General features: G+C 37.1%; 1 protein-coding gene across 7 annotated transcripts; it reads right to left on the reverse strand.

The window, feature by feature from the left end:
* Positions 1 to 201: 201 nt before the first annotated feature.
* On the reverse strand, positions 202 to 27,238 carry LOC131163921 (uncharacterized). 7 transcript variants are annotated; one of them, XR_009139175.1, is made up of 7 exons: positions 26,936 to 27,216; positions 26,216 to 26,356; positions 19,214 to 19,324; positions 18,684 to 18,931; positions 9,874 to 10,118; positions 9,536 to 9,620; positions 202 to 431 (listed from the first exon to the last, which is right to left on the reverse strand). XR_009139175.1 is itself a non-coding variant. In XM_058120747.1 (5 exons), exons 2-4 carry the CDS (start codon positions 26,330 to 26,332, stop codon positions 18,707 to 18,709), a joined length of 453 nt encoding a protein of 150 aa, XP_057976730.1. In that variant the 5' UTR covers positions 26,333 to 26,356; positions 26,936 to 27,216; the 3' UTR covers positions 202 to 431; positions 18,684 to 18,706. The 7 variants fall into 7 exon arrangements, 4 of the variants coding, with proteins under 4 accessions (XP_057976730.1, XP_057976733.1, XP_057976732.1 ...); XR_009139174.1 differs by lacking the exon at positions 9,874 to 10,118; XR_009139173.1 differs by lacking the exon at positions 202 to 431 and having other exon boundaries at positions 9,313 to 9,620.
* Between the last annotated feature and the right edge of the window lie 668 nt (positions 27,239 to 27,906).

A 27,906-nucleotide genomic window follows, 5' to 3' on the forward strand; every position in this document is an offset into this window, starting at 1 on the left:
GTGAAGAAAGTAGACTTAAGTAAACTTGCTATGATTATCAATGAAAGTCATATAGTATTTAAATTTTTCAAGTGAACTAACAGGGGATGGTCCCCAAACATCACTATGGATAAGATCAAAGCACTGAGAGACTCTACTAGCATGCAATGGGAAGGAAAGAGTTTTGCTTTTACCAAGTTTGCAAGAAGCACACTCAAGAGATAAAGAAGAACGTTCTTTATTACCAAGTAAACCAGAGTTCAATACATGAGATAAATCTGAGTATTGGGATTGCCTAAACGACAATGTCACACCATACTAAGATCTGAAACATTATTACAAGCAAAAGACTTAATAGAAGAAACTGAAGAAAGTGTCGGAACAGGCAAAAGTAGTGAAAACAAGCGCCTCATTTTAGGTCCCTTCGCGATCGGCTTCCTCATTATTTGGTCCTGCACAACACAACCATCACTAGAACAATTAACAACACAATTGTCATCAACTAATTTACCAACAAAAATAAGATTCATGGAAAGATGAGGAGCAAGAAACACATTAGTGAACTTAGAAAAGGCATCTCCGGTAGTAGCTATTGGCAAAGAACTGCCAATGGCAGTCTGAATAGCAGATTGACCAACATAGGGTTGAACATGACACATAGAAGTGGGATTATTCATCATGTGATTAAAGGCACCCGAGTCCACGTACCGGAGTTTAGTAGAGTTGTTACATTGGAACCCCAATAGTGCCAAAATTAGCATTTGTTGCACCATTTTGGGTGAGCAGTAATTCGCTACAAGAGGTACAGGAACAGAGGAGTCACCTGAAAAAGAGTCGGGGGCTGCATGAGTCACTATGGGGGGTATAATAACAGAAATATGAAATGCCTAGGCTTTACGATTTTAGGGGCAAATACAACAATCTTTGATTCTCTGACCCTTCTTGCAATAAGAGCAGTATTTCTTGGAACAATTAGCAGCGATATGCCCAAATTCATTGCAGCAAAAACATTGCAAGGTGCTAGGCGTCATTAAGCAACATAGGCACAAAAACGGACCTTGAACTACCATGAGATTGCTCCAGAGTAACTTGAGTACTAAGCCGTTGTTCTTCACGAGGTAACCCACCAAAATAAACACCAAGAGAAGGAACAGGAGAGCAATTCAACAAAGAAGAGCGAACAAATTCATACTCAGGGCGGAGTTTTAAGAAACTGATCACGACGACTAGTCTCATGAAGACGTTGAATAATGGAAAGAGAGGCAGGAACATTCGCGGTAACTAGATCAAAATATTCATTCCAAAGAGTCAGAAACGCTGAATAATAGTCTTGGATGGAACAATTGTCATGTTGAAACATGGCAATCGCATGCTCTAACTGAAAACGATGGGTGTCGTTATGTCTACATGGATTGAGCGGTGCAATGATGCCCCAAGTTGGGGACAATATGTGGCTTAACCGAGCCAAGAAGCCAAGACATAATTCGAGCATCAAGCACAGCCCATGAAGGAGAAGACGCTGAATCCTTGGATTTATCAAGATTGGGTGCACAATTTGTGCCATCAATATGACCCCAAAGATATTTTCCCTTAAGGAAAAGTTCAAATTGAAAAGCCCACGTAGAATAATTGTTGCCCGTAAGCTTGGCGCACACAGGTGCGCATCCATGCTAAATAAAGGAAAAAAAAGAAAAAGAAAGAAAAAGGTCGAGATAGAAACAAAATATCCAAAAAACAAACTGTGCCGAAAGACAAACAGTACCAGAAAATCGAGAAGCCCAAAAATAAATCAACGCAGGTGCAAAGAAAATCGAGATCGACTTGCCTGCACTAAAAAAATAAATCGCGAACCAAGAAAACTACAAAGGGACGTCGCACAACATCTCCAATACCCTCAAACTACTGTTCCGAAAATCACAAGGACAGAGAGTCACCAAAAACAACAATAGAAGGTTATTTCGACAGCCACTTAGTCAAAGAGTTGCCGAGAAATCAAGATTAAGGTTGCGCCAACAGCCACCGAGCCTCTGAAATACCGAAAACCAGAGAACCAAAAAAAAATCCCAGAAGAGAACAGACCCATGACAGCCACAGAAATATTGGAAAAAAAAATTGTTGGACGCAGCACTGGTCAACACAAACCTAACCAAAAGGCACGAGAGACACCTCCGAAACCAAGAAGACAAAAAATTTGAGGGAAAAGAAAAAATTAGCAGTTGGGTCAACAATGTATATGGGGAATGAAGAAGTAATGGAGATAGCTCCACTGACTCTCTAAAGAACATCTAAATCTCAAATTAGTATCCCAACCATTCTCATATAATCAAAACTTACTTTTAGCAACCAAATGCCACAAATAGGAATTCTCTAGCGAAAACATCCAAAGCCATTTAGCCAAAAGGGTTTTGTTTTTAAACATCAAATTTTCCTATATACCCAAACCACCCTCTGATTTAGACCCCACCACTCCCCAACTAACTAGATGATCCCTACTACCAACAATAACAACAAAACCAAGCCTTAAGTCCCACTAAATGGGGTCAACTATATGAATCATTTTCTGCCAATTTATGCAATTATGAACCATTTCTTTTGACAAATTCAAAGATATTAAATCCTTACTATCTCCTCCCAAGTTATTTTAGGTCTACCCTTACCCCTTCTACTGCCCCCCCATAGTAACTCACTCTTCCTCACTAGTGCACTATGTGGCCTACGCTGCAAGTGTTCATACCATCTCAGTCGTCCCTCCCTTATCTTCTATAGGAGTTACACCTAACTTATCGCGAATATGTTCATTCCTTAATTTATCTTTCAATGTTATACCACTCATTCATCTAAACATTCTCATTTCGGCAATTTTTACTTCTTGTATATTATGTTTCTTTATCGCCCAACATTCTGATCCATATAACAGAACTGGTCTTATAATTCTCCTATAAAACTTCCCTTTCAATTTTAAGGGTATTTTACGATCATAGAGCACACTTGAAACACTTCTCCATTTTACCCAACCTGTTTTAACTCTATGCATTACATCATCTTCAATTTCTCCTTCAGCTTGCATAATAGATCAAAGGTATCGAAATTTACAAGTGCTATTTATTTCTTCATCATCAAGTTTAACTTTGTTTCCAATATTCCTCCTATCATTACTAAAATTAAATTTCATATATTCTGTCTTCTTTCTACTTATTCTAAAGCAACTAGATTCCAAAACTTCTCTCCATAATTCTAACTCGGCCTCTACTTCATCCCTAGTTTCATCAATTAATACAATATCATCTGCAAACAACATACACCATGAAACCTCCTTTTGAAAGGAACTATAAAGGGATACTAGAAAGGCAGGCCTCGATAACAATAATTCTACCACCAAGAGAAAAAAGAGCACCTTTCCACCCATCCAATCTCTTAGATACCCCCACCCCCCCCAAAAAAAGGAACCCCAAGATAGGACAACAATCAATCCAAAACACTACAACCTACCTTCAAAAATAGCTCCCTAACATTCTCAACCGCCATATTGATAGTTGTTGTACCGCTTTTAACCATATTAATCTTACGACCAAAACCTTCTTCAAAACATGAAGGACACCAAAATATTCTTAAAGGATGGTTTATGATCCTTTAGAGAAAAGATAATATCATCATCAAACTAAAGGTGCAAAACCTTGACCCTCTTTCTCCCTACTTCCAAGCCTTTCACCAAACCTCTATCCACTGCCTTATCCACCATCCTACTCAAAAATCAGCCATTAAAACAAACAAAAACAGGGAAAGAGGGTTTCATTGCCTAATCCTCCCCATAGCCTTAAACCAAGATATAGACTCACTATTTACTAATACCAAGTAGCTCACACTAAGCAAATAGCCTCTAATCCACAACTACCATCTCTCTACAAACCCCTTCCTCACAAAGATCTTATCTAGAAACTCCCAGTTCACTCTATCATAAGCTTTCTCAAAATCCAATTTAAAATTAATACCCTTCTTCTTCCTTCTCTGAATATACTCCACAACCTCATTAGCAACCAAAATGGCATCCATAATTTGTCTATCCTCCACAAAAGCACTTTGAGCTCTGTCATAAGCTTTCTCAAAATCCAATTTATAATACCCTTCTTCTTCCTTCTCTGAATATCCTCCACAACCTCATTAGCAACCAAAATGGCATCCATAATTTGTCTATCCTCCCAGATCAACTTCTTCCTCCTTGTCGCTATCCTACGAAAAAAATCAAGAATTATAATCACCATCTAAAAGAACAATCAACCAAATAAATACCTTCATTCCAAAGGGGATTTAGACTTCCATATACTACAATGAACAAAAAAAGACATAGAAAAACAAATCAAATGATCAAAAATACGTAACAAGAAAACACTCCCAAAGCATCCACCTCAAAGGTGACAAATATTCAATTGAGTTTCCTTCTTAAAAAGTTCTAAGAAATAGAATCACCAGCAATTAACAGGAAAGAAGAAATATCGGCACCATGAACCATGTAAAAAGAAAAAGACGAGGGAAAAGACTACAAAAAACATCAGCCACCAAAAGATCCTCCCAAAAATGAATATGACATGTGAGAACCATCCCCTACTTTATAGCTAATGAAATGGGAAAGGATGAATTTGCAAAAAAAAAAAATTCCAAGGACTCTCATAAGTACTTATGATCTGTCAATTAGTGTCCCATCCATTCTCCTAGCCAAATTTACTTTTAGTCACTTTGTGCCAAAGAGAGTTCACCTCCAAGTGACACATAACCATTAACCCATTTTTTAGAAACCACCTGGCCGAGGCCCAAATTTCCCCCACTCTTCCCAAGTAACCAAATGATCCCTTTCTCTCCATTCAAGGCTAAAAAAATCCCACATAATCTTCTCTATTTTATCTACCGCCCAACCAAATCCTAAAAATAGAAAATAAATAAATAAATAAGGAAAAATAACAAGACACGTACGAATTAAAGTAGTATGACCACCCAAGTAAAAATTATAATGAGTGAGAAGGAAGCACTCGACAAACAACCTCTCACTCCACCTATCACAAAAGCCCTTCCTAAGTTTAACTAAAATCTTATCCAAAAACCTCCCACTAATGTAATATTTTTCAAATCCAGCTTTAAACCATTCCTAGGGTTCAACTCGCACGTGACCCAGGAGCTTGGCTCAAAAAGAACTCATTTAGGCTCGTTCATTATAAAAATGAACGATTCTCAAACCCAATTTTGAGATTCATTTAATAAATGAGCCAAACCTAAACACGAATGGGCTTTACTTGTCTCAACTCGTGAGCAGCTCAATTGCACACTTGGTTGGGCCCATTTAATAAGTTTAGGTAGGCACTCATTTAAGTAGGGACTATCCATTGTGGGCTTGTTTAGCTTAAATTTCATAAACTGAATCTAGTGATAAGGACAAAGCCCAGGGTGCTTGCTTGGTGGGGGTTAAAGAAATCATAAAGCAATATTACTAAGTCCCTTTCACCTTTTGTCTAACAAAACCCTAATAGCCACTCGCCTTTGAAAATAAATGGTTCTAAAAGAACTAAATTATTTGTGAGCATTTCGGTAGCTCAACTTGGTAAAGGGCTTGTCAGATCATTTGTTTGTATAAATGAACAAGCTTGAGCAAGTATATTCAAGCTCGATTTAAGCTCGGCTTAAGTTTGAGCTCGGTTAAAATTTTAATAAACAAGTTTGAGTGTAGTAAAGATTGGGTCAACTTAACTTGTGTGCAGCCTGCCCACTCCCTTATCCTTCCTCTTACCAACATCTTACAACACTTCATCACCTAGCAAAGTAGCAGCCAAAACTATTCACTATAATCTATTTTAAAATCTCCTAAAGTTTCATTCCATTTATAACTTTCATATTTATTACAAGTTTCTGGTGTTTCTTTAAATTGAAAATTTTCTGTAGAACAACCTTAAAATCTCCATCAAAATTGGAATTTTAGTCCTTGCTTCTAACCACACCCTCATACACACTACCAAGCTTAGTTTCTTGCAAAAATAAAAGGTAATGAGAACACCTACACAACACCTCCCAAACTTACCCTTGTTTCCTACCGTCGCCTAAACCTCTACATCTGATTAACGATTCTCATTACTTTAACAATTTTGCCAACGCAATCCCCCCCCTCCCCCGTCAAAGAAACAAACTAGCCTACCTCCACCCAAACAAAACCCCCTCCCCACTACCCCCCCCCCAAAACACCAAAGAAAAAAAAAAAGATCATAAGAGAATAGACACCAATTTATTGAATTCTTTTTGGACTATTTTTCTGTTCGCATAACTTAAAAGAATAACTGACACCCTAATGTTTTGCCCAAAGGCCTTACTAATTTCATTTCCGTACCCTCAAAGAGCACCTGCAAATCTCAAAGCCCCGAACACACACAAACCGAGGGTTAAGGAAAATGATCCCTCCTTCAATTACATTCCTTTGGCACAAAGGTGTTTCAATGAATTTAGACAAGTTTTTTGGAATTGGTAGAATAGCTTATGGAGTTTAGAATCCCATAAATCCTTAGCCAGCTCTTCACAAGAGAAATAGCAGCACAATCAGGAAAAAAGGTGGAATGCTGATTATTGAAATGGCACCCACAAAATTGAATACAGCTCAGGACGACTCCTCAAACAAGAAATCTATCAAATTCGCATCGTCCTTCAAACAGAAAACACCAATCTGTGCCTTGTCACTTCACTATTTAATCAATTCATTAATCCCCACATCCTGCTAACCATAAAGAACATGCTCCCAAATCAATCAACTGCGTATTAGTAATAATTATATTGTTGTGTATAACAGAATCATCTCTCCAGTATCTTTACCCACCCTTAACTGATTGATCAACAACCTTTTCTCAGACTCGTACACACTTCCAAGCTCCAAGTTCTTCATCCATGTCTTCTAACTAATAATAAGTAGCAGAATTCTTCGAATCAGATAGCTCAATACTCTTCTAGCCATCACAATTTACACTTCTAAGACCCTTCAAGTACTGAATGTATTTGAGAAGACCTTCTGAATTGGGATATGGGAAGGAGGCTGCCAAAGTGACAGAACTTGATTTCAGAAGTTCCAACCCCCCCCCCCCCCCCCAAAAAAAACTCAGTCAAAATATTTCCCTGAAACTAGTTATTCGTAGCATCAAACTCAGTTGTTCCATGCTTTTGACATGTGTTATCTCCACTAAAACCTCACTCTCAACTGTCGTAACACCTTCAATTCTCTCACCTCTGCAGACTTGTTTGCTCTATAAACACTTATTGCCATTTTCAAACCTAAAACCGACCCTGGTGAGTCATGATCTCAGTCATTTTAACATCAGTCTAGCCCATAGACCTCAACAACTCTTACATCATTTTGGTTTGCAGAACAGAATGGGGTAAGAATGGAATGGAATGAAAACTTGAATGGAGAGCACGAAGAAATCAAACAACAAATTTTATTTCGTCCTGCCCAGGTCCATTCCATTTTTATCTAACAAATGTATAGTACCGGAGGAGTGGGTCATCCACTCTACTGAATCGAAGGCCTCTCATTCGTATTCATTTCAATACATTTCACTGTGGCAGGCTTGACTAATGATCCATTTGGCCAGAACTCACCGGAAGTACCGACCACCCTAGGCTCAAAATTTTTAGGCCAGCCTGCCCAACCTGTTTAATGATTAAAAGAATTGCTACCATACTCTCAAGATATAGGCCAAACCTTATGTTCAAAATGTAGAAACATTCCTCTCTACCATGACAGCTGGTTCCATTGATTTTGGATCACAGATTGGCTGGGAAACCTCCATGGATTTTCTGAGCAGTCTCAAAGAGATCATAAAATCATGGTTTCTGTTTGCTGTTAAGGATAATCTCTAGAATACACTAGCCCACCCTCCATCTTGCTGTCCAATAATGGCAGAACCATCTAGCCTATTGACATTCCAAGACCCACCTTGACAGCATCAAAATCTTTCTCTTTTTCATCTTTGTCCACATCCTACCCTCATCCAACTCCTTTAAATCCTGAAGATAAACCTACCAGCCTGAAGCCTCTTTCCCATCTGGTATAGGGAATAAATTTTGATCGACCGCTGGCTCCTTAAATTTTTTCCAAATGCAGAAAGCATTCATTGATGTTAAATAACTGCCTCAAAATTAACAAGCACCCCATGTCCTCATAAATTTCACCCAAGGGCTGTTCCCTTCTCGACAAGGGCCAAACCAGAAGATTTTCAATTGGTCAAGTCATTTTGAACTCATCAAAAAGTTCTATGGTGAGTTCTACAAAAAAAAGGGAGGGGGGGGGGGTAGTATGTAGTAGGTATACCATATATGAATTAGTTTTAGGACTATAGGTAGAGAATTCAAGGAATTTCCACTCACAATAGGTACAAGGGTCTACTTTGAGTTCATAAATTTTTCATTATGATCGGTGAACTTAGTAGGAATATTCAGAATGAGGTCCCTATGTGTATGTTGTTTGCAAATGATATCGACTTGATTGATGAAAAGTTGGCATAGAATCAAAGTTTGAATTATGTAGAGAAGATTTATAATCTAGAGGTTTTAAGATAAGTAGAAACAAGATAGAATATACAAAATATAAATTTAATCATGTCAAGAGGAATATAGGAGAAAAGATTAAACTTGATTGTCAAAAAATTAATAGCACTAATAGGTTTTGGTCCCTTGATCTATTATGCAAGCTGAAGGAGAAAGTGAAGAATATATGAAGTAGGTTAGGTAAAAATGTAGCACTGTGGGCATGTTATGTGATCATAGAATACACTTAAAATTTAAAAAAATAAATAAATAAATAAAGTTATATATGATAGCTATAAGACCAACTATACTATATGGATCAGAATGTTGGGCAACTAAGAAACAATATATTCAAAATGTAAAGGTTGCTAAAATGAGAATGGTAAGGTGGATGGTTGGAGTAACTCTAAAAGATAAATTAAGGAATGAATATTCATGGCAAATTACAAACATCACTCGTACAAGATAAGGTAAAAGAGGAACGGTCGAGATGGTTTGAACACCAGCAACATAAGCCAAATAATGCCCAGTGAGGAGTAAGCTAGTCAGTGTTAGCGGCAATAGGTGGGGGAGGGGTAGACCTAGATTTACTCGGAATGATATGGTGAGTAATTGACAGCCCTCCATTTGTCAAAGGATATTACCAAAGATCGAGTAGATTGATGGAAAAGGATTCATGTAGTAGGACTTAAGTCTTGGTGGTTTTATACATAAACATCATTTAATCAATTGATGTTAAAGAGCTCTCTACTTGCCATAAGAGAATGATCAAACCACATACTCAAGTTTATGAGAGGAACGTGTTCCAAAAATATACTCAACTAAGCTCAACAATTTCAAAGCCTTTGCTTCAAACAATAACTTCTCTTCCAATCTTAGTCTGATTTATCTTTTAACCAATAGTTTCTAAAGGTGAACATCAGAGAAATTAATATAAAAGACCTCCAAATGTAAAGTTTGAGAGCTGCATAGCACCAAAGGCAGCATGGCCAATGGGTTCATCACCCACCTTCTTGACTCACTGGGCACCAGCAACTACGCCACAAACATCCACAAGCAAGGAACCTCTCAGCCAATTTATTCATCCGAGGAACCTAAAAATGAAAGAAAACCGCAAATAATCTTCCAATATATGCTCGAATAGGGAAAACAAACATAGTACTTCTTGCAACTGCCTGTAGGTGTAAAGTTGAAAGCTTATCATAGAAAAAGTGGAAAATTTTGAAACATGTGCAGAAAGTAGGCAAGAAATATTGTAAAGTTAAATATCTCCTTCCTTTGGCAGTACTCTAAGAATGTAAGAAAGTTATTCAACTCAGAAACAATTAATCTTCAATAGTAATGAACCTTTCAAAGGGGTGGCGTCTGCTATGCCATCCAGGGAAGTGAGTAGTGAGGGAGAAGGAACAATTTGCTGATTTTTCCCCTTCCCAAGAGCAGCAGCAATGTAGGCTTTTCTTTGTTGAAAAAGAGTGGAAGATCAAAGAAGATGGCCAAAGGGGAATGATGACTGCTTTTTTCCCTTTGGAATCCACATACGTTAGAGGGAGCAGAGATGAAGAGAAGTAAAATGTTTGAGAAATGTACAGATCCTGCAGAGGGCATTGTAGTCAATAAAATTATAAGAACATGTTTTGAAGGGCTATACTGTCATTATGATTTTTGTTCAGACCACTGACGACCACTGACAATAATGAAAATTGCTTTTATATGTGACGTAATGTTAGTAAATTATGTAATGCATTTATGGTAGCAATTCTGATCATATAAAAAGAGTAAAATTTCTCCTGCTAGTTAATTGTAATCTGATTAATTAAAAATAAATTCTAATTTATTTTAAATGTTAATTAGAACTTTAGGAATTATATGGTTAACTAATTTATTTAATACAATTGTAAAAACTAAGAAAATGCCAGATGAATGGAGGAAAAACACTTTAATACCTATATACAAAAATAAAGGAGATATTCAAAATTGTAATAACTATCGTGAAATTAAACTTATGAGTCATACAATGAAACTATGGGAAAGAGTAGTTGAACAAAGATTAAGGTTAGAAACGAAGATCTCAGAAAATCAATTTGGTTTTATGCCTAGGAGATCTACCACAGAAGCTATTTATCTTTTAAGAAGATTAATGGAAAAGTTTACGGAAAAGAAGAGGGACTTGCATATGATATTTATTGACCTTGAGAAAGCATATGATAGGATACCTAGGGAAGTTCTATAGTGGGTTTTAGAAAAAAAGGGTGTATGTTGTAGGTATACCGATGTCATTAAGGATATGTATGATGGAGTAATGATTAGTGTAAAGACTATAGATGGAGAAACTAGAGAATTTCCAATTACCATAGGTGTACATCAAGGATCTGCTTGAGTCCTTATCTTTTTGCTTTAGTGATGGACCAATTGACTAAGAGTATTCAAAAGGAGGTTCCATGGTGTATGTTGTTTGCAGATGATATTGTATTAATTGACGAAACTAGGGATGGAGTAGAGGCTGAGTTAGAATTATGGAGAGAAGCTTTGGAATCTAGAGGCTTTAAGATAAGTAGAAATAAAACAGAATATATGAAATGTAATTTTAGTAATGATAGGAGGAATATTGGAGACAAAGTTAAACTTGATGATGAAGAAATAAATAGCACTTGTAGATTTCGATATCTTGGATCTATTATGCAAGTTGAAGGAGAAATTGAAGATGATGTAATGCATAGAGTTAAAGCAGGTTGGGTAAAATGGAGAAGTGCTTCAAGTGTTCTATGTGATCGTAGAATACCCTTAAAATTGAAAGGTAAGTTTTATAGGACAGCTATAAGACCAGCTATGTTATATGGATCAGAATGTTGGGCGACGAAGAAACATAATATCCAAAAAGTAAAAATTGCCGAGATGAGGATGCTTAGATGGATGAGTGGTATAACATTGAAAGATAAATTAAGGAATGAACATATTCGTGGTAAGTTAAGTGTAGCTCCTATAGAAGATAAGATAAGGGAGGGACGACTCAGATGGTATGGACACTTGCAACGTAGGCCTTATAGTGCACCTGTGAGGAAGAGTGACTTAGTTACTGTGGGGGGCAGTAGAAGGGGTAGGGGTAGACCTAAAATAACTTGAGAGGAGATAGTGAGTAAGGATTTAATATCTTTGAATCTATCAAAAGAAATGGTCCATGATCGCATAAATTGGCGGAAAGGGATTCATATAGCCGACCCCACTTAGTGGGACTAAGGCTTGATTTTGTTGTTGTTGTTGTTAATTAGAACTTTACTGTCTTGTTCAGATCTTCAACATGATTAGAGGGCGGATCTGTTTTGATTTTTTTTTTTTTTGGTTATGATCCCTTGTAAGGAGAACTAAATATGCCCCTCCTTTCTGTATATTCTCTCTTCAGCAATAAAATTTCTTCTTTTTCTAAAAAAAATATATATTAATTACAATTTTCCTAGTTATTTTTATATTGTAATTAGTTAGATACACTTGCGCACAATTTTTTATTCATATACTTAAGCAAAATTTAACTAATTATTCCAATGATTTATTGAGTTAAATAGACTGCATTTTGTAAGGAATTCCAGTGCCCTTATTTGCCATTTTACAGTTCAAAAGCATCTCCAACCGTTGTTCCAACCAAATACCTGCTACCAATCTGCAATTCCCACCAGCAACAGCAACAGCAATTAACAATAGCACCAGCAATATTCTACCCAAACAGACCCATAATCTATCCTATCAAGCAACTAATTCTACTAAAAAGTAAGTTGCCTGCTTTTATATCACAAAACAAGCAAAGTAAACAAACAAGCTAGAGTGGACAAACCTTTCTCAAAAGAAAGAAAGAAAAAAAAAAGGTATCTTATTCTAAAACCAATTCTTCAACCCCTTCCCCTCATAATTTATAGTACACTTTATATTCTCCAACTCCCCGGCACTTCATCTTGTTACTCTTGCCACAATCCAATCTTATTTCCTAACCCCAAGCTTAAACTTAATTGCCATCCTGTCCATAAAATCTTGCACTTCATTGTACTAATGATCACCTCTATTTCAGGCAAAATAAGCATTTGTAAAATATCATTCCTTTTTAGAGCACTTCTACTTCCTTATCACCTGATTCCTGGCAGTATTTAAACTAATATCCTCATTATTAAAAACCGGAACTCATTCCAAATTGAATTTGTGATTTCAAACATGCATATGAGTTGCAGCCATTGTGTGCACAAAGTTCACCATCTTCATCTAATTCACTGCCTCATTTTTTACTCCCATTCCAGCCTCCGCCCTTATCAAATCTATCTGCAATACAACTAGCAGTAATAAAGCTACATCCTTGAAAATTTTATGCATCTCAATCCAAGATTGCATCACCCTCAATCAAGCTACATCCCTCTCAAAATGAACACCCAAACTCCTCAAATCACCACTATCTTTCCCTCGGTTGATGATCTGACAACCCTCATGTACCTAAAACCTCACCAGTTTTTCTAATTTGTACCAAGCTCTGTGTTCACCTGTTCGACCTCATAAGCTGCCTTCACTAGAGAAACACACTGCATATTCTGCATTAATGAACGAATCTGCTGCTGAATGACCTAACTTTCATCAGGCTTCAGCAAATGTGCAATCTTATTGTCATGAAAAATGTTGCTTGGCAGAGAAAATCTCAGATGACCCGAAAGAACACATTTTCATAATCTAGCTCATTTTAGTTCAGCACCGACATTACTACAACCCTGTACTAAGGAAATGCTCTTGCCTGAAAAGGCACTTACAACTTTTAAAATTTATCCCAAAAACTCTTATGATAGCCAAGGTCCAACACATGTTGTACCCACCAAGAACTGTCATTGCCTCCAGAAGTTGAGTTCATTCCACATTTTCAGTTTCTACTAAGAGTTGCTTTTTCTGGCGGGCAACATGGGGAATTGAAAGTCTTGAGTATGCCTAGTACAAATCCACATCACTATTACGAAGCACACATGAATATTTTGGTAGAGAGGGGTTCGAAAGGAGAAGTTATGGGATTATGCATTAATTAAGGCAGCATACAAGACTGATAGGCACATTACATCCAAATGCTTAGGCAACTTTAAAGAGCTGCTGCACCTTGCTTATAAACTACTCCCAATAACCTTCCCTGCCTATGTTGCACAAAGTCCCTTGGACGAACAGGGCCTCTCTCCTGTTGTCATGTGGAGAGGGGACGGGAAAGAAAGAAGTCACGGGGCCATGCATCAGATGAAATAGAAAACAAGATTATACGCACGTCATACTCCAAAACCTAGGCAAATTTTAGAGGCACAGAACCCTACACCTAAACTACTCCTAAGACCCTTGTTTACCTGATTAAGAACAAAGTCGCAAAAATTGTTGCGTAAAATCACATGTTAGCTAGCTCAGCTCCACAAATCTTGGCCACAGGTTCATGACCAAACCTATTAGTCTCTGCTGGGGGATCTAATTTTACTAGAGTGTATAATAGATTAAACATTATATCTTCTCTCCATTCACAATGGTGGGCCAATCCTAAACGGCTTGGGCTAAACTAAAGCCAACAACGGCTCAACCACATTTTTCATGAGCAAAGATAAGAAAGTCATTAGGAGAACCAAGGTGGTGTAAACCAAATACAAAAAGCAATTTACAGGGAGATATCATGATCAGATCAATGGCTGGAACCATTTCCTTCATGACATGGATGCCTCATTTGATCCATTTGGTTACTGATTTGGCTTCCTTCGCTAGGAAATTGGACTATTCAACCACTACTGTACTGACTGACTGGACTGACTGGCCTCCTTATATCACCCTCATATTGAAGGGCTAGTGCCCAGTGGCATGGCAAGAGGAAGCAACTATAAAGCTTCATAGACTCAACAAGTCAACAATTGATGACTTCTGCCCACTTAGGGTGAGTTTGGCGCCCCTTTTCTGGCTCAATTTCTCCTTCCTTAAAGTACAGGCTGGGAATAACACGTTCAGTAAATAGCTTTCTTAGCTTTTACAAAGCCAGCTTGTAGCTTTTTTGAAGAACTAAAAGTCATGGATTTGAAACTTTTAAAAGCTAAAAGCTAGCCTTTTCCAGAAAATTATTCTTTTCCAAGGGTGTCATTTTTTCCCCCCAAATAATACAAAATTATCAATGCATTAATTACATATCCTAAAAATACATATTGAGCTCAGTCATTTTAAATATTTTATGGCACCTTATAACTTTTTTTACCAAATACTCATAACCAGCTTTTTTTCTTTTTAACAGCTCCTTTCTTGCAGGAGACAAAACAACTTTTATCAATCAGCTCCTTTACATCAATTCTTTTTTAAAAGTTCCTGTTCAAAATCTACCCCGTGGGGGAGGAAACTAAGACTAACCAAAAAAATATTGTTTTGACCTGAGATTCTTTACAGCATTAGAGAGCTGTTAGAGCAACAAAAAGCCCTATCGCCTATGATTCCTTTTTCACCAAATTATACAACAATGATAAGTGGGACAGGGATCAGCCCAATATTTTTTCCTGTCTCTATCAGTTCGGAATCTTCTGATACTCTTCCAGGCCCACGATTCCCCCAAACTGAACCTGCTACCACCCAAGGAATCCCTTGTACAGTAAAGTTGGGGCTCTATCACTTGGAAAGTGACAATGAGATCAATACGTCAATACTAAAGTATTAAAGCAGAACGTTTTAATATCTAGTTTCCACATGTCCTCTACAAATATTATCTTCCTTTACCAAGTATCCTTTGCTGTTTTAGTGTAGTTGAGCCACATCCCACATGGGGATAAGGAAGGCCTTAAATGTATAAATTTTTTATTTTTTATTTTTATTTTTTTGGTTAGCCCATATATTCTTTACTCTTTGACCACAGGTCGTCCTGCCTATGAAAGTAAAACAAATGCTTTTATCCCTTTTAGTTCTTAATTTCAACTTTCAACTATCTGTTCACTGACCAACATGGAAGAAAACCACAATACTTTGTGATGCTCTGCACAGGATGGGTGACAGTCTAGTAAGAACAAAAAGTAAAGACAAAAACTCAGAACAGATAATATGCATAAAATTAAAATAACTTTTACAAAGTCCACAAAGGCGATGCATAATGTAGCTACTGATATAAAGCTGCCAAAAATATTTGTGGGAGCAATTTTAATTGTGTAAAGTTGGTCAAATCTACAGGGAAGTCAACGAATCAATACATTTCCAACAAATTTACTTGTGACATAAGTCTTTGAAATTGTAGAGAACAAACTACGTGAGGCATAGTTTTTTTAAAATAACGGTAATAGTCAGCATAACAGTAATAATCGCAGTGTAATGGTCGCGGCCATCGCAGACTTTATGTAATGGGTAATGGTCACTGCATCTGTGAATTCATTTTTTGTATTAGAAAACTTCTTAAAAACATACACATTCACATGTTTTGATCCCATAATCCTTATACTAATGCTTTAAATATTTTTTAGTAAATTTTAATCAATTTCAATACAACATATACTGCAAGTATTAGATGTCATGTTGGACGCTTTAGCTGCTATTGGCAAGAAGAAGAATACATTTGCAAATTTTTTCGCTACTTTATCGATTATAAGTGAAATTCAAAATAAGAAAACACAAATATAAAGAAGTGTAAAATATAGAATGCCATCTCTTGTATCCTTTAGTCTTTGGTGGAATTTTTGTTATCCGGAAATATAAATATCAAATGTTCCTACGTTAAACAAGAACAAAAATGCATACAATAGAATGTATTTTAGTCTCCAAATTAGGTATAAGAAAAACAAAAATAAAAATAATAAAACTGAAAGAATTAAGAATACAACATATGCAATTTAATGAGAGAAAAGTTGGGTCTATTTTAATAGTATTTATTGAAAAAAAATATGCATACTAAATATCAAGGAAATAAACTCAAAAATGAATTATTAAAAAAATCACCAACTAAACAAACCAACTTAAAATTGAATTTGCAAGCTTCAATAAAGGGAAAAGAAAGGGAAAACACAAAAAAAAAAAGGGACTCAAAAACCAGTTTTAGTCATTTAGAACCAGTCTGGCATTGAAACAGCTCGTAACAGCCTGTAAAGTTCCATAATGGCCATTACGGTTGTGAATCGTAATACCCCTGCGATATCATCCCATAACGGTCTTGAAAGCCACAAACCCAATATGTAATGTCCGTAATGGCCATTACGCACCAATTTTTTTTATAACAAAAGAAGACATATTAATTGAAAAGAAGAGAAGGTACAACATGTTACACACCAATTTTTAAAACTAGAGGTCCATGCCATGGTAATACAAAATAGATTTTAAAGCATAAATTTTTATCTTGCATGAGAAGATTTAGAGTATTTGAACAGTAAATACAGTTCTCCGTTCTCTTCTCTATTTTCGTAACTTTTTTTTTTTGGGGTATACTATTGAAGTATTGGGTAAAACGGAAGACCTAATCACAATGATAGGACTCTCCCTCCATTTATAATATATGTCAACTACATACTAATGACCATAATACCTTACTAACTCTCACTCATTGACATAACCCTAACAAACTAATAATGTTGAAAATCACTAATATAACCATTAGCATTCCCCCTCAAGCTGGAGCATATATATCATATGCTCCTAGCTTGCCACAATTGGAGGGAGTTGGATTTACTATTCCTATCCCCTTAATGGTAGTTGTGGACCCAACAACAAGGGTAGCTTTTGGTAGATTTTTACAATACTGGAGAATAGAAAAGAAGTTGGTGACACCTGTCACATGGCCAATAGCAGCAAAGTCGATAATTGAGGGACTAGTGGGAGAGATGGCAAATGACATACAAACTGTAGTATTACCCTTGAGAGTTCTGAGCAATAGATGCAAAGTGATGAGATGCTTGTTGGGATGCCTGATAATGTAAGAACCTTGAATACTTTTCCTGTAAGACAGTTATAGTGCGTTGTTCATCTAAACAAGAGCCTGACGAGCAAAACACACTTTTGGGATTTGGGGACACCATCCCAACACGCACACACACACACACACACAACCTTGATAGAGAAGCAAATCAGAAATATACAGTGAAAAAAACGCTCTTGGAATTCCAGGAGTGAACTTCTGAACCAACTAAAACAACCACAAACGAGTCAACCACTGATTCAGCCACAAATGAGTCATCAATAATTGGACATAGCACTACCACAACCCTCCAAAAACTAGCTTACACACACAACCACTGCCACAAGGCAACAATTGATCACCTTAATAATACTGAAGAACAACTAACGAATTGCCACAACTGAATGATCAAAAAAGGTAGAATCTTTGAATGAAAAACATGACCAACAACTTGATACTACGGTCTATGGAAGGATTTAAAGCATACTGAAAGAAATCGAAGGCAAAACTAGCCAAAAAAATCTCTCACATGCTGGCGCATGGGGATGGACCTGCCAGCAATTGGCCGGGGCATGGGGCACGTTGATGGTCCCCCGGCGACGGAAGTTCATCCACCTACAGATCAGAGGGTTTTGTGGTTGGCATGGCGCTTTCCAGGAAGTTTCCGACGACTGCAGAATTTTCTGGTGACTTCTAGTTTTGTTTATAACCTCTAAAGGTACGGCTAATCCTCCAATGACGGCAGGTTTGCATAGGATGATCAAGTTTAGAGTTTGATTTGGCAGTAGAGTTTAGGTCGGATCTTGCTTTGTTACCATGTTGAAATGTTGAGTAAAACGGAAGACCTAATCACAACAATAGGTCTTTCCCTCTATTTATAATATGTCAAGTACACACCAATGACTATAATACCCTTACTAACTCTCACTTATTAACACAACACTAAACACTAATAATATTAAATGACTAAAATAACCATTAACATATACAAACTACTTAAAAGGACTTGGAAACTCACCTTGACCAAACAAAGCAAAGGTAGCATTTTTATTTCTTTCCAGTCGTGGTAAAACACATTTGTTGTACATATTAAAATGCTATATGACTTTATAACAATGATTGAATGTTTCCATTGTTCTTCAAAAAGGGGAAGGCAGAATGTATGCCATTGACATTTGCAAAATCATATCAAAGATATCCCAAATAAGTATCTCAAATAAACATCCAAAAGATAGATGCTTTCTATAGCCAAAATAAAACGAACTCTTACATAATTAAATTGTCGTCGGTGCCTCAAGCACGATGAGTGGGGGAAGGCGTTGTATCCTTATCCTGTTGTTTCACATCTGCATCATGCACATTCGCAATTTTAGCTGCCTCAGCTTCCTCAAGCAGAGCCTGTTTATGAATGGTTTTCATCAAGTCTTTCATTTTATTCTCCTCCCCTTCAAGCTGCATTTTCATTATTATCTCAGCCTCTTTGTCAATGGGCTTGAAGTACTCTTCAATGGCAGCTTCCTGCAATAAAGATAATTTTTTTTTCTTTTAGCACCCTAACACAATTAAAGGTTCAGAAGACATTCAATTAGAAGAAAAAACAAAGCAAAAAAATAAATTTAAAATAAACAGAAACAATTGTTTGTGAGGTGCCTCCCTCTATGAGGATCTCACATAGTAATCCTGTAAAAGTAACAAGAGAACTTCCAATCAAGATAAATTGTGCTTAAGATTTCAGTTTTTAAAAGATCTAATTTTGATTCTTCTTCCAAAATATCCTCCAAGAATGACAGTGAAACTTACAGTTTCTTCCAGCTTCCTGTTTAAACTTTGCATCTCCTCAACCATGCGCCGAACCTCAGCCAATATAACCTGTTCAGGAACCCTTCTGAGGGCTGCCTTCCTTTGTTGTGCCTAGAGAGAGAGAGAAACAAGCAGAGGTAAAGACAGTTATAGCAATGCAATAAGATTCCAGGTCTCCTACCACATAAAAATGTGCTAACCAGCCATCACAAGAATTTAAACACAAAAAAGCATAGTTATGATTCTAAGGATCAAAAGAAGACCCTCAGAGATTTACTTTCAGCATTAGCAACTGATTTGAATTTTGAAGGAATTCTTAACACACTATGACCCCAAATTTCGGATGGGCTAGCTGCACCTGTTGTGAATTGAGCTGAAATGGGCTCATATTTCAGGCAAAAGTTCAAGTCACGATTGAGCTCAGGGTTCTTTCCAAGGGCCCTAGGCTCCTAGCTTTGGCCTGGCCCAAAGTAATTTAGGATTTGCATATATATATATATATATATATATATATACTTATTTATTTATTGTGATAGATATCACTGAATATGATGAATCTTTTCATCTAAAAAAGTTTCCTTTTTCATAAGAATATTTTTATAAGAAAAAAATAATTATATTAAAATGTATCAAAAAGTGAAATTAAAGGAGAAAAAGAAGTCCTCCCAAGAAGAAAGCCAGGATCCTTCAGAAAATGGATTCCTATTCAAAGAGTGCATAACTGCATGGATAAGCGCACACTAACCTGTCAAATTGGGATCCAATTCGATTTTACATCAGTGCTGCCTGCCAATCCCTAACAAGATTGGATAGTGCAAACCTCTAGAGAACCTAAAAGAACAGTCCCAAAGCAAGGCCAAAAAGATTTCTGTATGCCACAACAAAACCAGGGAGATTATGCAATCGTTGAATGTCATCACATTCCTTTTGATCCAAAAGGTCTGCAAAATAGAAAGCATCACACTACGTCTACTTCACAGCCCTTCTCCCTTCCCGCTCTTTCCAAAACCCAAAATCTCATAACAAAAGTTCACCTATGGCCCGAGGTGGCACCCAGGTTTCACCAAAACAGGAAAAGAGGGCACCCCCAAGATGGATTGCAACCCTGCAATGTAGGAAAAGGTGCACACTCGTTTCATTGGACTCACATTACATTGCACACATATATCAAGGTTGGTAATTGTTAGATTACCACTTCACCTAAAAGCCTAAGCTTTTAGGTTGTGAGCCAACAATTTATGTCAAGCTGCAACACTCCCCCACCGTGCAGCCCGACAGCACATGGAGAGATAAACACATGATAAATAACGCCCATGATAGGTAATATAATAATTTTTTAAATATCATACACAAAAGCAGACAACAAGAGTAGAACCCACGACCTCCTGGTAACCATCTCTGATACCATGTTAGATTACCACTTTACCTAAAAGCTTAAGCTTTTAGGTTGTGGCCAACCATGAGTATCAAGCCTCAATAGTAATCTAGTAACACCTTCTTATCTAAAGCAAATCATGTGTGTAAAAATTGTTCAAGGTCACTGTCCAGACAAAGGTCTGAATCTTGAATAGATTTCCAAACAATGTGGTTCCAATGAAAAAGCTATGTCTTCAAAGATTTGAGAAGATATAGAAAAAAAGGGTTTGGTGGAAAAAAGTCCTGATGAATCGCTCTCTCACACTCTCTCATCATCCCTCCTAGATGGAACAAAGTGATTCGAAGTATTTGTTAAGGCTTGATATATTGTTAGCCCACAACCTAACATCTTAAGCTTTTCAGTAAGCGGTAATGTAGCATGGTATCAGAGCTATAGTTGACAAGAGGTCTTCGGGTCTAGTCTTGTGCCACAATTTATTGTTTGCTTGTTAAGAATCATCTAATTCCCTACATTGGGTGTTATCATTTGTTCATCTCTCCATGTGCCAGGGAGTGCTAATGCTTGATATACATTGTTGGCCCATAAGCTTTTAGGTAGGTGGTAATCTAAGAGTATTGAGTAAAGTGGTCACCTCGACAACCTCTCCTTCATTCAGATTCCTAAAAAAGTGAAAATCCTAAGAAGGAAGCCACCCCCCCCCCCCTCTAAAAAAATCGACTCTAATAGGTTCATTGTCGAGGGAAGAAATTTTAAACAAGTGAGGCGCCATGACTCCAACAAACGCTCTCTCACCAAAGTATCCTACCAAAAACAAACTTTGTCGCCATTTCCGACTTTGAAATGGGTGACCGGTAAGAAAAGACTAACAACTTCAAACACACAAACTTCTAAAGGCTAGCATAAGAAATAAAATGACTTCCGTCTAGAGTCCCACCCATTCCACTGCACCTTGTACTTACTCTTAATCACCTTGTGCCATAATGAAATAACCTCTACGGGGAACCTTCACAATTTTTTCCCAACTAAAGAGATGTTTTCGGAAGTCACATTTCCTTAAATCTCAATCCCCCTTCCAATTTGGATCTACAACCAACAAGGTGATCTTTCATACTCCCCTTGGAACGCAGTGAAAGAAAGTCATGTCTCATTCTTTCCAAAATCCTAGCCACTCTTTAACATGAAAAAGAGAAAATAAAAAAGCATGTTAAATAGGGCAGCAATAATAAGGGTGGTACGACCCTCCCTAAGGAAAAGTACCCCCTTTTCCACCCATCCAACCTCCTTCCAACTCCCTCAATCACCAAAAAATAAAAAATAAAAAAAGGGCATCCTGGTGCACAAAGATCCCGTGTATGCAGGGACCAAGAAGGGGTGAACCATAGTGGGTCTATAGTACACAGCCTTACCTTGCATCTTTGCAAGAGGTTGTTTCCACGTCTTGAACCCATGAACCCCAAGTCACACAGCAACAGCTTAACCATTGCACCTAGGTTCCACTTCCAACTCCCTTAATCACAGAAACACAAAAAGCAATGTATTACTATTTCCTTCATGGGGGAGGCCTAGATAGAATAGAGGCCATTACGCAATAGTGCAACGTACCATGGCATTAAACCCCTCCAAAACCCTACTTCCCACATTGATGCCCACTACCCACTCCTAGATAAGTTGACTTCAATCCCAAAATTCTTTCAAAGATTTTTTTAAAAAAATGTGAGCCTTCAGAAATTTCTCAATGTTGTCATTTTGGAACATCATAGTGTCATTTTCAAATTGGAGATGAAACATCTCCACTTCCTTGTTACCTACAAATACTCCCCTAATCATCCTTAGGTCTTGTGCATATAAGAGCTACTCAGGAATTCTACCACTATAGTAAACAAAAACAGAGACATTGGGTCCCTTGCCAAAGCCCTCGAGAAGCTCTAAACCACACCCTAGGATGCCATTAACAAACACGGAAATAATGGTCGAGCTTAGACCCCGTCTCATCCATCTCCTCCACACATCCCCAAAACATTTGCTACTCATCACGTAATCTGAAATTCACCCTATCATATGCCTTCTCAAAGTCCATCTAAGCCCCTTTTTGCCTCTCTCCTCACATCCTCAACCACCCATCCACCAAAACCACATCCAAGATTTGTCTATCTTTAGTGAAGGCAAATTAAATCGTGGGCACCATCTCTTCCAATAACTCTCTCTGCCTCTTGGATAAGACTTTACATGAAATCCTATAAGGACTAGCGACCAAGTCGATACACCTGAAGTCCCTCACTCTTGAAGATCTCTCCTTCTTAGGGATGATGGTCAAGAAATTAAAGTTCAAACTATTATCCGCTGCCCGGTTTCTATGGAATTCCTCAACAAATCTCATAACTCTTGGAATGTCTCCCAACTTTCTTGAAAAAATTACCATAAAACTGTCAAGGCCTAGGGCTTCCTCTCTACACATGTTCAACACTTTTTTTTTTTTTTGAAATAACTTCTTCAACTTTGAAAGGCCACTGACCTAAAGTAGTATTGATGGGACTCCACTTCGAGCCCTCCAACCTCAACCTTTTTTTAAAAGGTGTCAACTTCATGAACCATGAGAAATAGAATGTCAAATTTAGTCTTATGATTATTTCCTAACCATTCTTATTTTACTTGCTCACCCAAGAAAACCCTAACATTCCGAGACATAATCTTCATTGCGAACTCCTAACCATGAGAAATAGAATGTCAAATTTAGTCTTATGATTATTTCCTAACCATTCTTATTTTACTTGCTCACCCAAGAAAACCCTAACATTCCGAGACATAATCTTCATTGCGAACTCCTAGGGACCTTAAATGACCTTCCTCCTTTCTCCTAATTCAGGGATAACACGACTCTCTCCAGCTTCTTACTTAGCTTCTTAGTTTTTTTCTTAACTTTCAGCTCCACTACCTTTTGACTCTCTCCCCATTAGTTCACTAGAGACTAACCCAACTCATCTAGGAGATCCTATGAATCTCAATTTTCCTTCTCATCCTCTAATAAGTCCAAATTTTGGAAAATACTAGGATAGTGAGTAGAGACTTGAATCGCCCCCATTGAAGTCTAAGGAGTATGTTTCTCCTTTGGTCTCCACAATTTGATTCCTTTTAAACTTCATGATTAAATTGTTGGCCTCCATTTTCGACTTCACCCTCCTGCAAACCTCTGAATCAGCTAATTGCATGGCTCTATTTTGCTCGTCTTTGTTAAAACATGTCTGCAAATCCTTTGGTGAGCCATCCTTATTGGGCTTGGAAGCTCCCCACATTAGTGCCTCTTTGTAACTTAGATGCTCTTGATCCGAGCCCCTTTCATCTAATCTTTGGGTTGGATCCACTTGAAGGCATCCTTAAAGCCCACCTTATTGTTGGGCTGCAATACCTAGTTAAACTAGGTCTTTTTTGTGTTTGGCCTAAAACATGGATAACCTAGCCTACTTGAGTTGGGTAAGTTTTTGAAACTTGAAAGCTTACTCAAACTGAGTATAGACTTTCCTTACTTGATCCCCCTTTGCCACTCCATGCATTTTCCTCATTCTCAATCCACCTCATTGGAGATCCTCCATTATCAATCCTCCATTATCAAGTGATGCAGACGTCCCATTCTTGAGAAGATCAACTTAGTAATATCCACGATTCCACGTTCCTGGAGCCAAAGTCCAAACATCTCATCTTCTAGAATAGTTCGGCTAGACTCATAGTTACCAGAAAGCACTGACACTCTAGCGAACCACATGTAGGTAGGAACATTCCAAAACATGGTTCATTTTTATTCCAAAATGCTAAATCTAACAAACCCATATTTTAATTCAATAATTTTCACATAAATTTTTTTTTTATTAGTTAAAGTAGAGAACTACCACATTATAATTCCATCCTAATTCATTTTTATCTATTTCACAAAAGAGAATTGCTTCTATATTTTGAATTAGTTCAACATCATGCTCAATATGCAACTGCCATTACACATTTTTCACCAATATATCCATATAAGTATACCCCTAGCATTCCACATTTTACAGCATGTGCCCTATCACGATACCATTCCCGTCCCATGAACCAAAACCTTCTACATTCTAGGTAACATTGGCAAGATTTCTACCCTCTACTTTCCCAGGAGAAGCTTCCCAAAATTTCTTCCATCCTAATGCATACACTCCACCTAGTACACAAATCCTCTGGATAGCCCCCTTGATAGGTATTCTTTCTATTAAGATAAATATCCTAGAGGCACAATTGAACCAAGATAACATGGTTGGGGGCACTAAATGTCTTCGCCAAAGGGTTAGGGATTTTGGAGAAGAGGAAACATTGCATTTCCTCTAACAGCCAAATACATTCCTCATTTGTCAGCATAACGGAAAATAACCGTCTCTTGCTTTTCTATAACACCCTCCATTTATTCACTTGCTCCTCAAAGGATTGTTTCCTATTGATTGGTACTACGTTCTGGGGCTCCATTGTCTCAATCATCTAGTGCTTTTTGGAAAACTACAAGAAAGTGGGTTTGAAATAGTTCAGGATGAGAAAAGTTCTTCTTGTATTGTAAAAAACTAACGAAAAGCCAAAAGGGAATTGGTGTTAATATCTACTATGCAAAGTTTTGGTTTGAGATGGTAATCGTCCTTGCGATCATGCCCTCATCAAAACTTGCTATGGTTCAAGATTATTGTTGTACATAAAGCAATTCTAATTTTTGAAAACGGCTAGAAAGTAAAGCAAGAGGATCTAGTCTGAAGATTGGTGGCAATGATAACTGCAACAGGAACAAGTTTTGACAAAGGCATGATTGCAAGGAGGATAGGTGGGATTATTGATGAGTATTGACGAAGGGGTTCATGGAAAGAGTTTCATGAGAATAATGCAACCAAATTAGATCAGTAGGATAAGAATGTTACTCCTAACGAGCTCAAAGACTCAAGTCATGAGTTAGAATCTGTTCTTAAAGGGAAAAATATCAATTTCTTCAGTTTATTTCAGAATACGGACCACATCAGGCTTTTTGAGTTGTTTTATTTTTCTCTCACTTGATCCACTGCTAAATCCTTCAACAATATCTTATTTAAGGGCCATAATTGTTGAATAAATTTAACAAGAATACCTCCCATTAAGATGAAATTAATCAGTCTTCTTCATGGTCAGCATTGATTGCATTTAGCCAGAAATTACAATAATGGGCTCCAAGCACCAAAGTAGATCTAAAATGTTTTTGCATCTCAAATGTAACACACGGAATCTATTCAAAATGGCATAAGAACCAAATTTATACTAAAAAAATTTTCAATGTCACTAGAATTATATGCAATACTTAATAAAGTACAGAACATGTAAAAGTATAAAACATATCTAGATAACTTTCTTTTTCATTTTTTTTAATTCCTCTACATTCTACAACAAAAAGTATTCTTCGACCACATTTCGGTTTTAAATCAATTCCAAAGCTCCATAGTCCACAAAAACAACACCAATTTCACCAAAGCACAAATCAAAAACATGCGCTGCATGAAATAGAGAATCAGCATGCTTAATGTCTAGAAAACACGTAAATTTATACAGCATCAGAAACTACAGAAAATTAGAGAAATAATATTCAATTAAGTAACCTGTTCAAGATGTCTTTGTAGCTGCAATCTATGAGCTCGGATTCTTCTCTCCTCATATCCTGAAAGGACTCTGACATAGAACATAGCTTTTCTTCCAAACTCCAACAGCTTATCCATACTTACCAAAATGTCGTTCTCCTTCTGCAAAAGGATAACAAGATAAGCTGCATTTGGTTTTGTTCTCCTTTTCCTTTCAAGTGATCCTAGTCTCGAATCACTTGCCTAGCAGGTATATGAAGTCAATTACATGGGAACATTTCAGGTTGGTTGACACACCAAAATACCCTTGAGGACATCATTCATTTGATTAATATAACATGGAAACCCTTCAGTCAAAAGGGATGAAATAAGACTTTTTAAAATCCTCGAATCTATATCTACATTTGTTTTTAAAGTTATCAGCAACAAATTTCAGCCATGGACGCACAAAAAAATAAAATAAAATAAAATAAGCAGTATATACAAGTACCATTAATCAATCAAGAGTCTCAACCTAGGTCTTCCTCAAGAAGTCCTAAACTTAATTGCAACATACAAACAGCTGTAGCGTATAAAAGTGTATCAGGCTATGGTTCTGAGCTTTTATGTGTATTAGCACAAGTGAGACTCGTAAAAAATGAAGAACTATTTCTGTCCTACGCAATCTGCACCTAAATTATTTAATCGCAACGAAAAAGAAAACGCAATTTATTTAAAACAAATAAAATATGAAATGTGTACCTATCCTGCAAGGAGGGGGGCTGCGAAGAATCAAAAGCAAGTGATTGCAGAGTGATGCATGGCGTCCCTCCTCCAATTCTCACGATTGATTCTCCATTGATGAAACTTCAAATTCGCGATTTGGGATTTCTTGCCGGAGAGAGAGAGAGAGAGAGAGATGCGTCCAACCTAGCAGGGGGAAGATGATCAGAGCAATCGAGTTCGTCACCACTGCCTTGCGAAGGAGCAGGCGATCAGTAGCTGGTTCGTTCGTTCCGTTCGAGCAAGCAGATGAAGGGCCGCGAAGCCTTGCGAGCAACATTTGTACTTTTGTTGGAGATGCACTAATGTTTTTTACCGCGTAAGGTCGAGTAAGTAAAATGTATTATTACTCAAATTTTAGTACTCCACCTACATTAAAAATGCTTACTAGGAACATTACTACTCTTTTTTTTTTATGTATGTGCAACAATTTATAATTCCTTAGAGAGGTTTTGATGTCTTTTATGTTCCATCTTTGAAATTTTGTTGAAGAAGATGATAGATGTTCTATTTTTCAGATCTCTAATATCTATATTTAGTGTCACTATCAATGTTCTTTTGTGCCACTATCGCTCGATAATATAATTGAGGACATTTTGAAAAGAAAATAGTATAAGAAGAAGGTCTTTTGTTGTAAAAAGTAAGAGGGTAAGATATTTGATTTGCTATTACACATTGTCTCTTCTTATTTGCAAATCATAAAATCTTGATTCCTTTCTTGTACAAGTCAAATGCATATAGGTTCTTTCACTAGTTGAACTCCATGTACAATATCACCCTACGAATGATTAGTGGATTACTTAGAAAACATAGAATGTTAGGGGTGGCTCAAAGGTCGAGGGAGTTTTTTTTTTTTTTCTTTGTTTGTGTTGTTAGGATTATTTTATGTTTAAACCATTTCATACTATGATACTTTCAGAATGATGCGTGAAATATAGAAGGAATGATTG

Source organism: Malania oleifera, chromosome 9 (assembly GCF_029873635.1).
Source record: "Malania oleifera isolate guangnan ecotype guangnan chromosome 9, ASM2987363v1, whole genome shotgun sequence".
Taxonomy (NCBI): Eukaryota; Viridiplantae; Streptophyta; class Magnoliopsida; order Santalales; family Ximeniaceae; genus Malania; species Malania oleifera.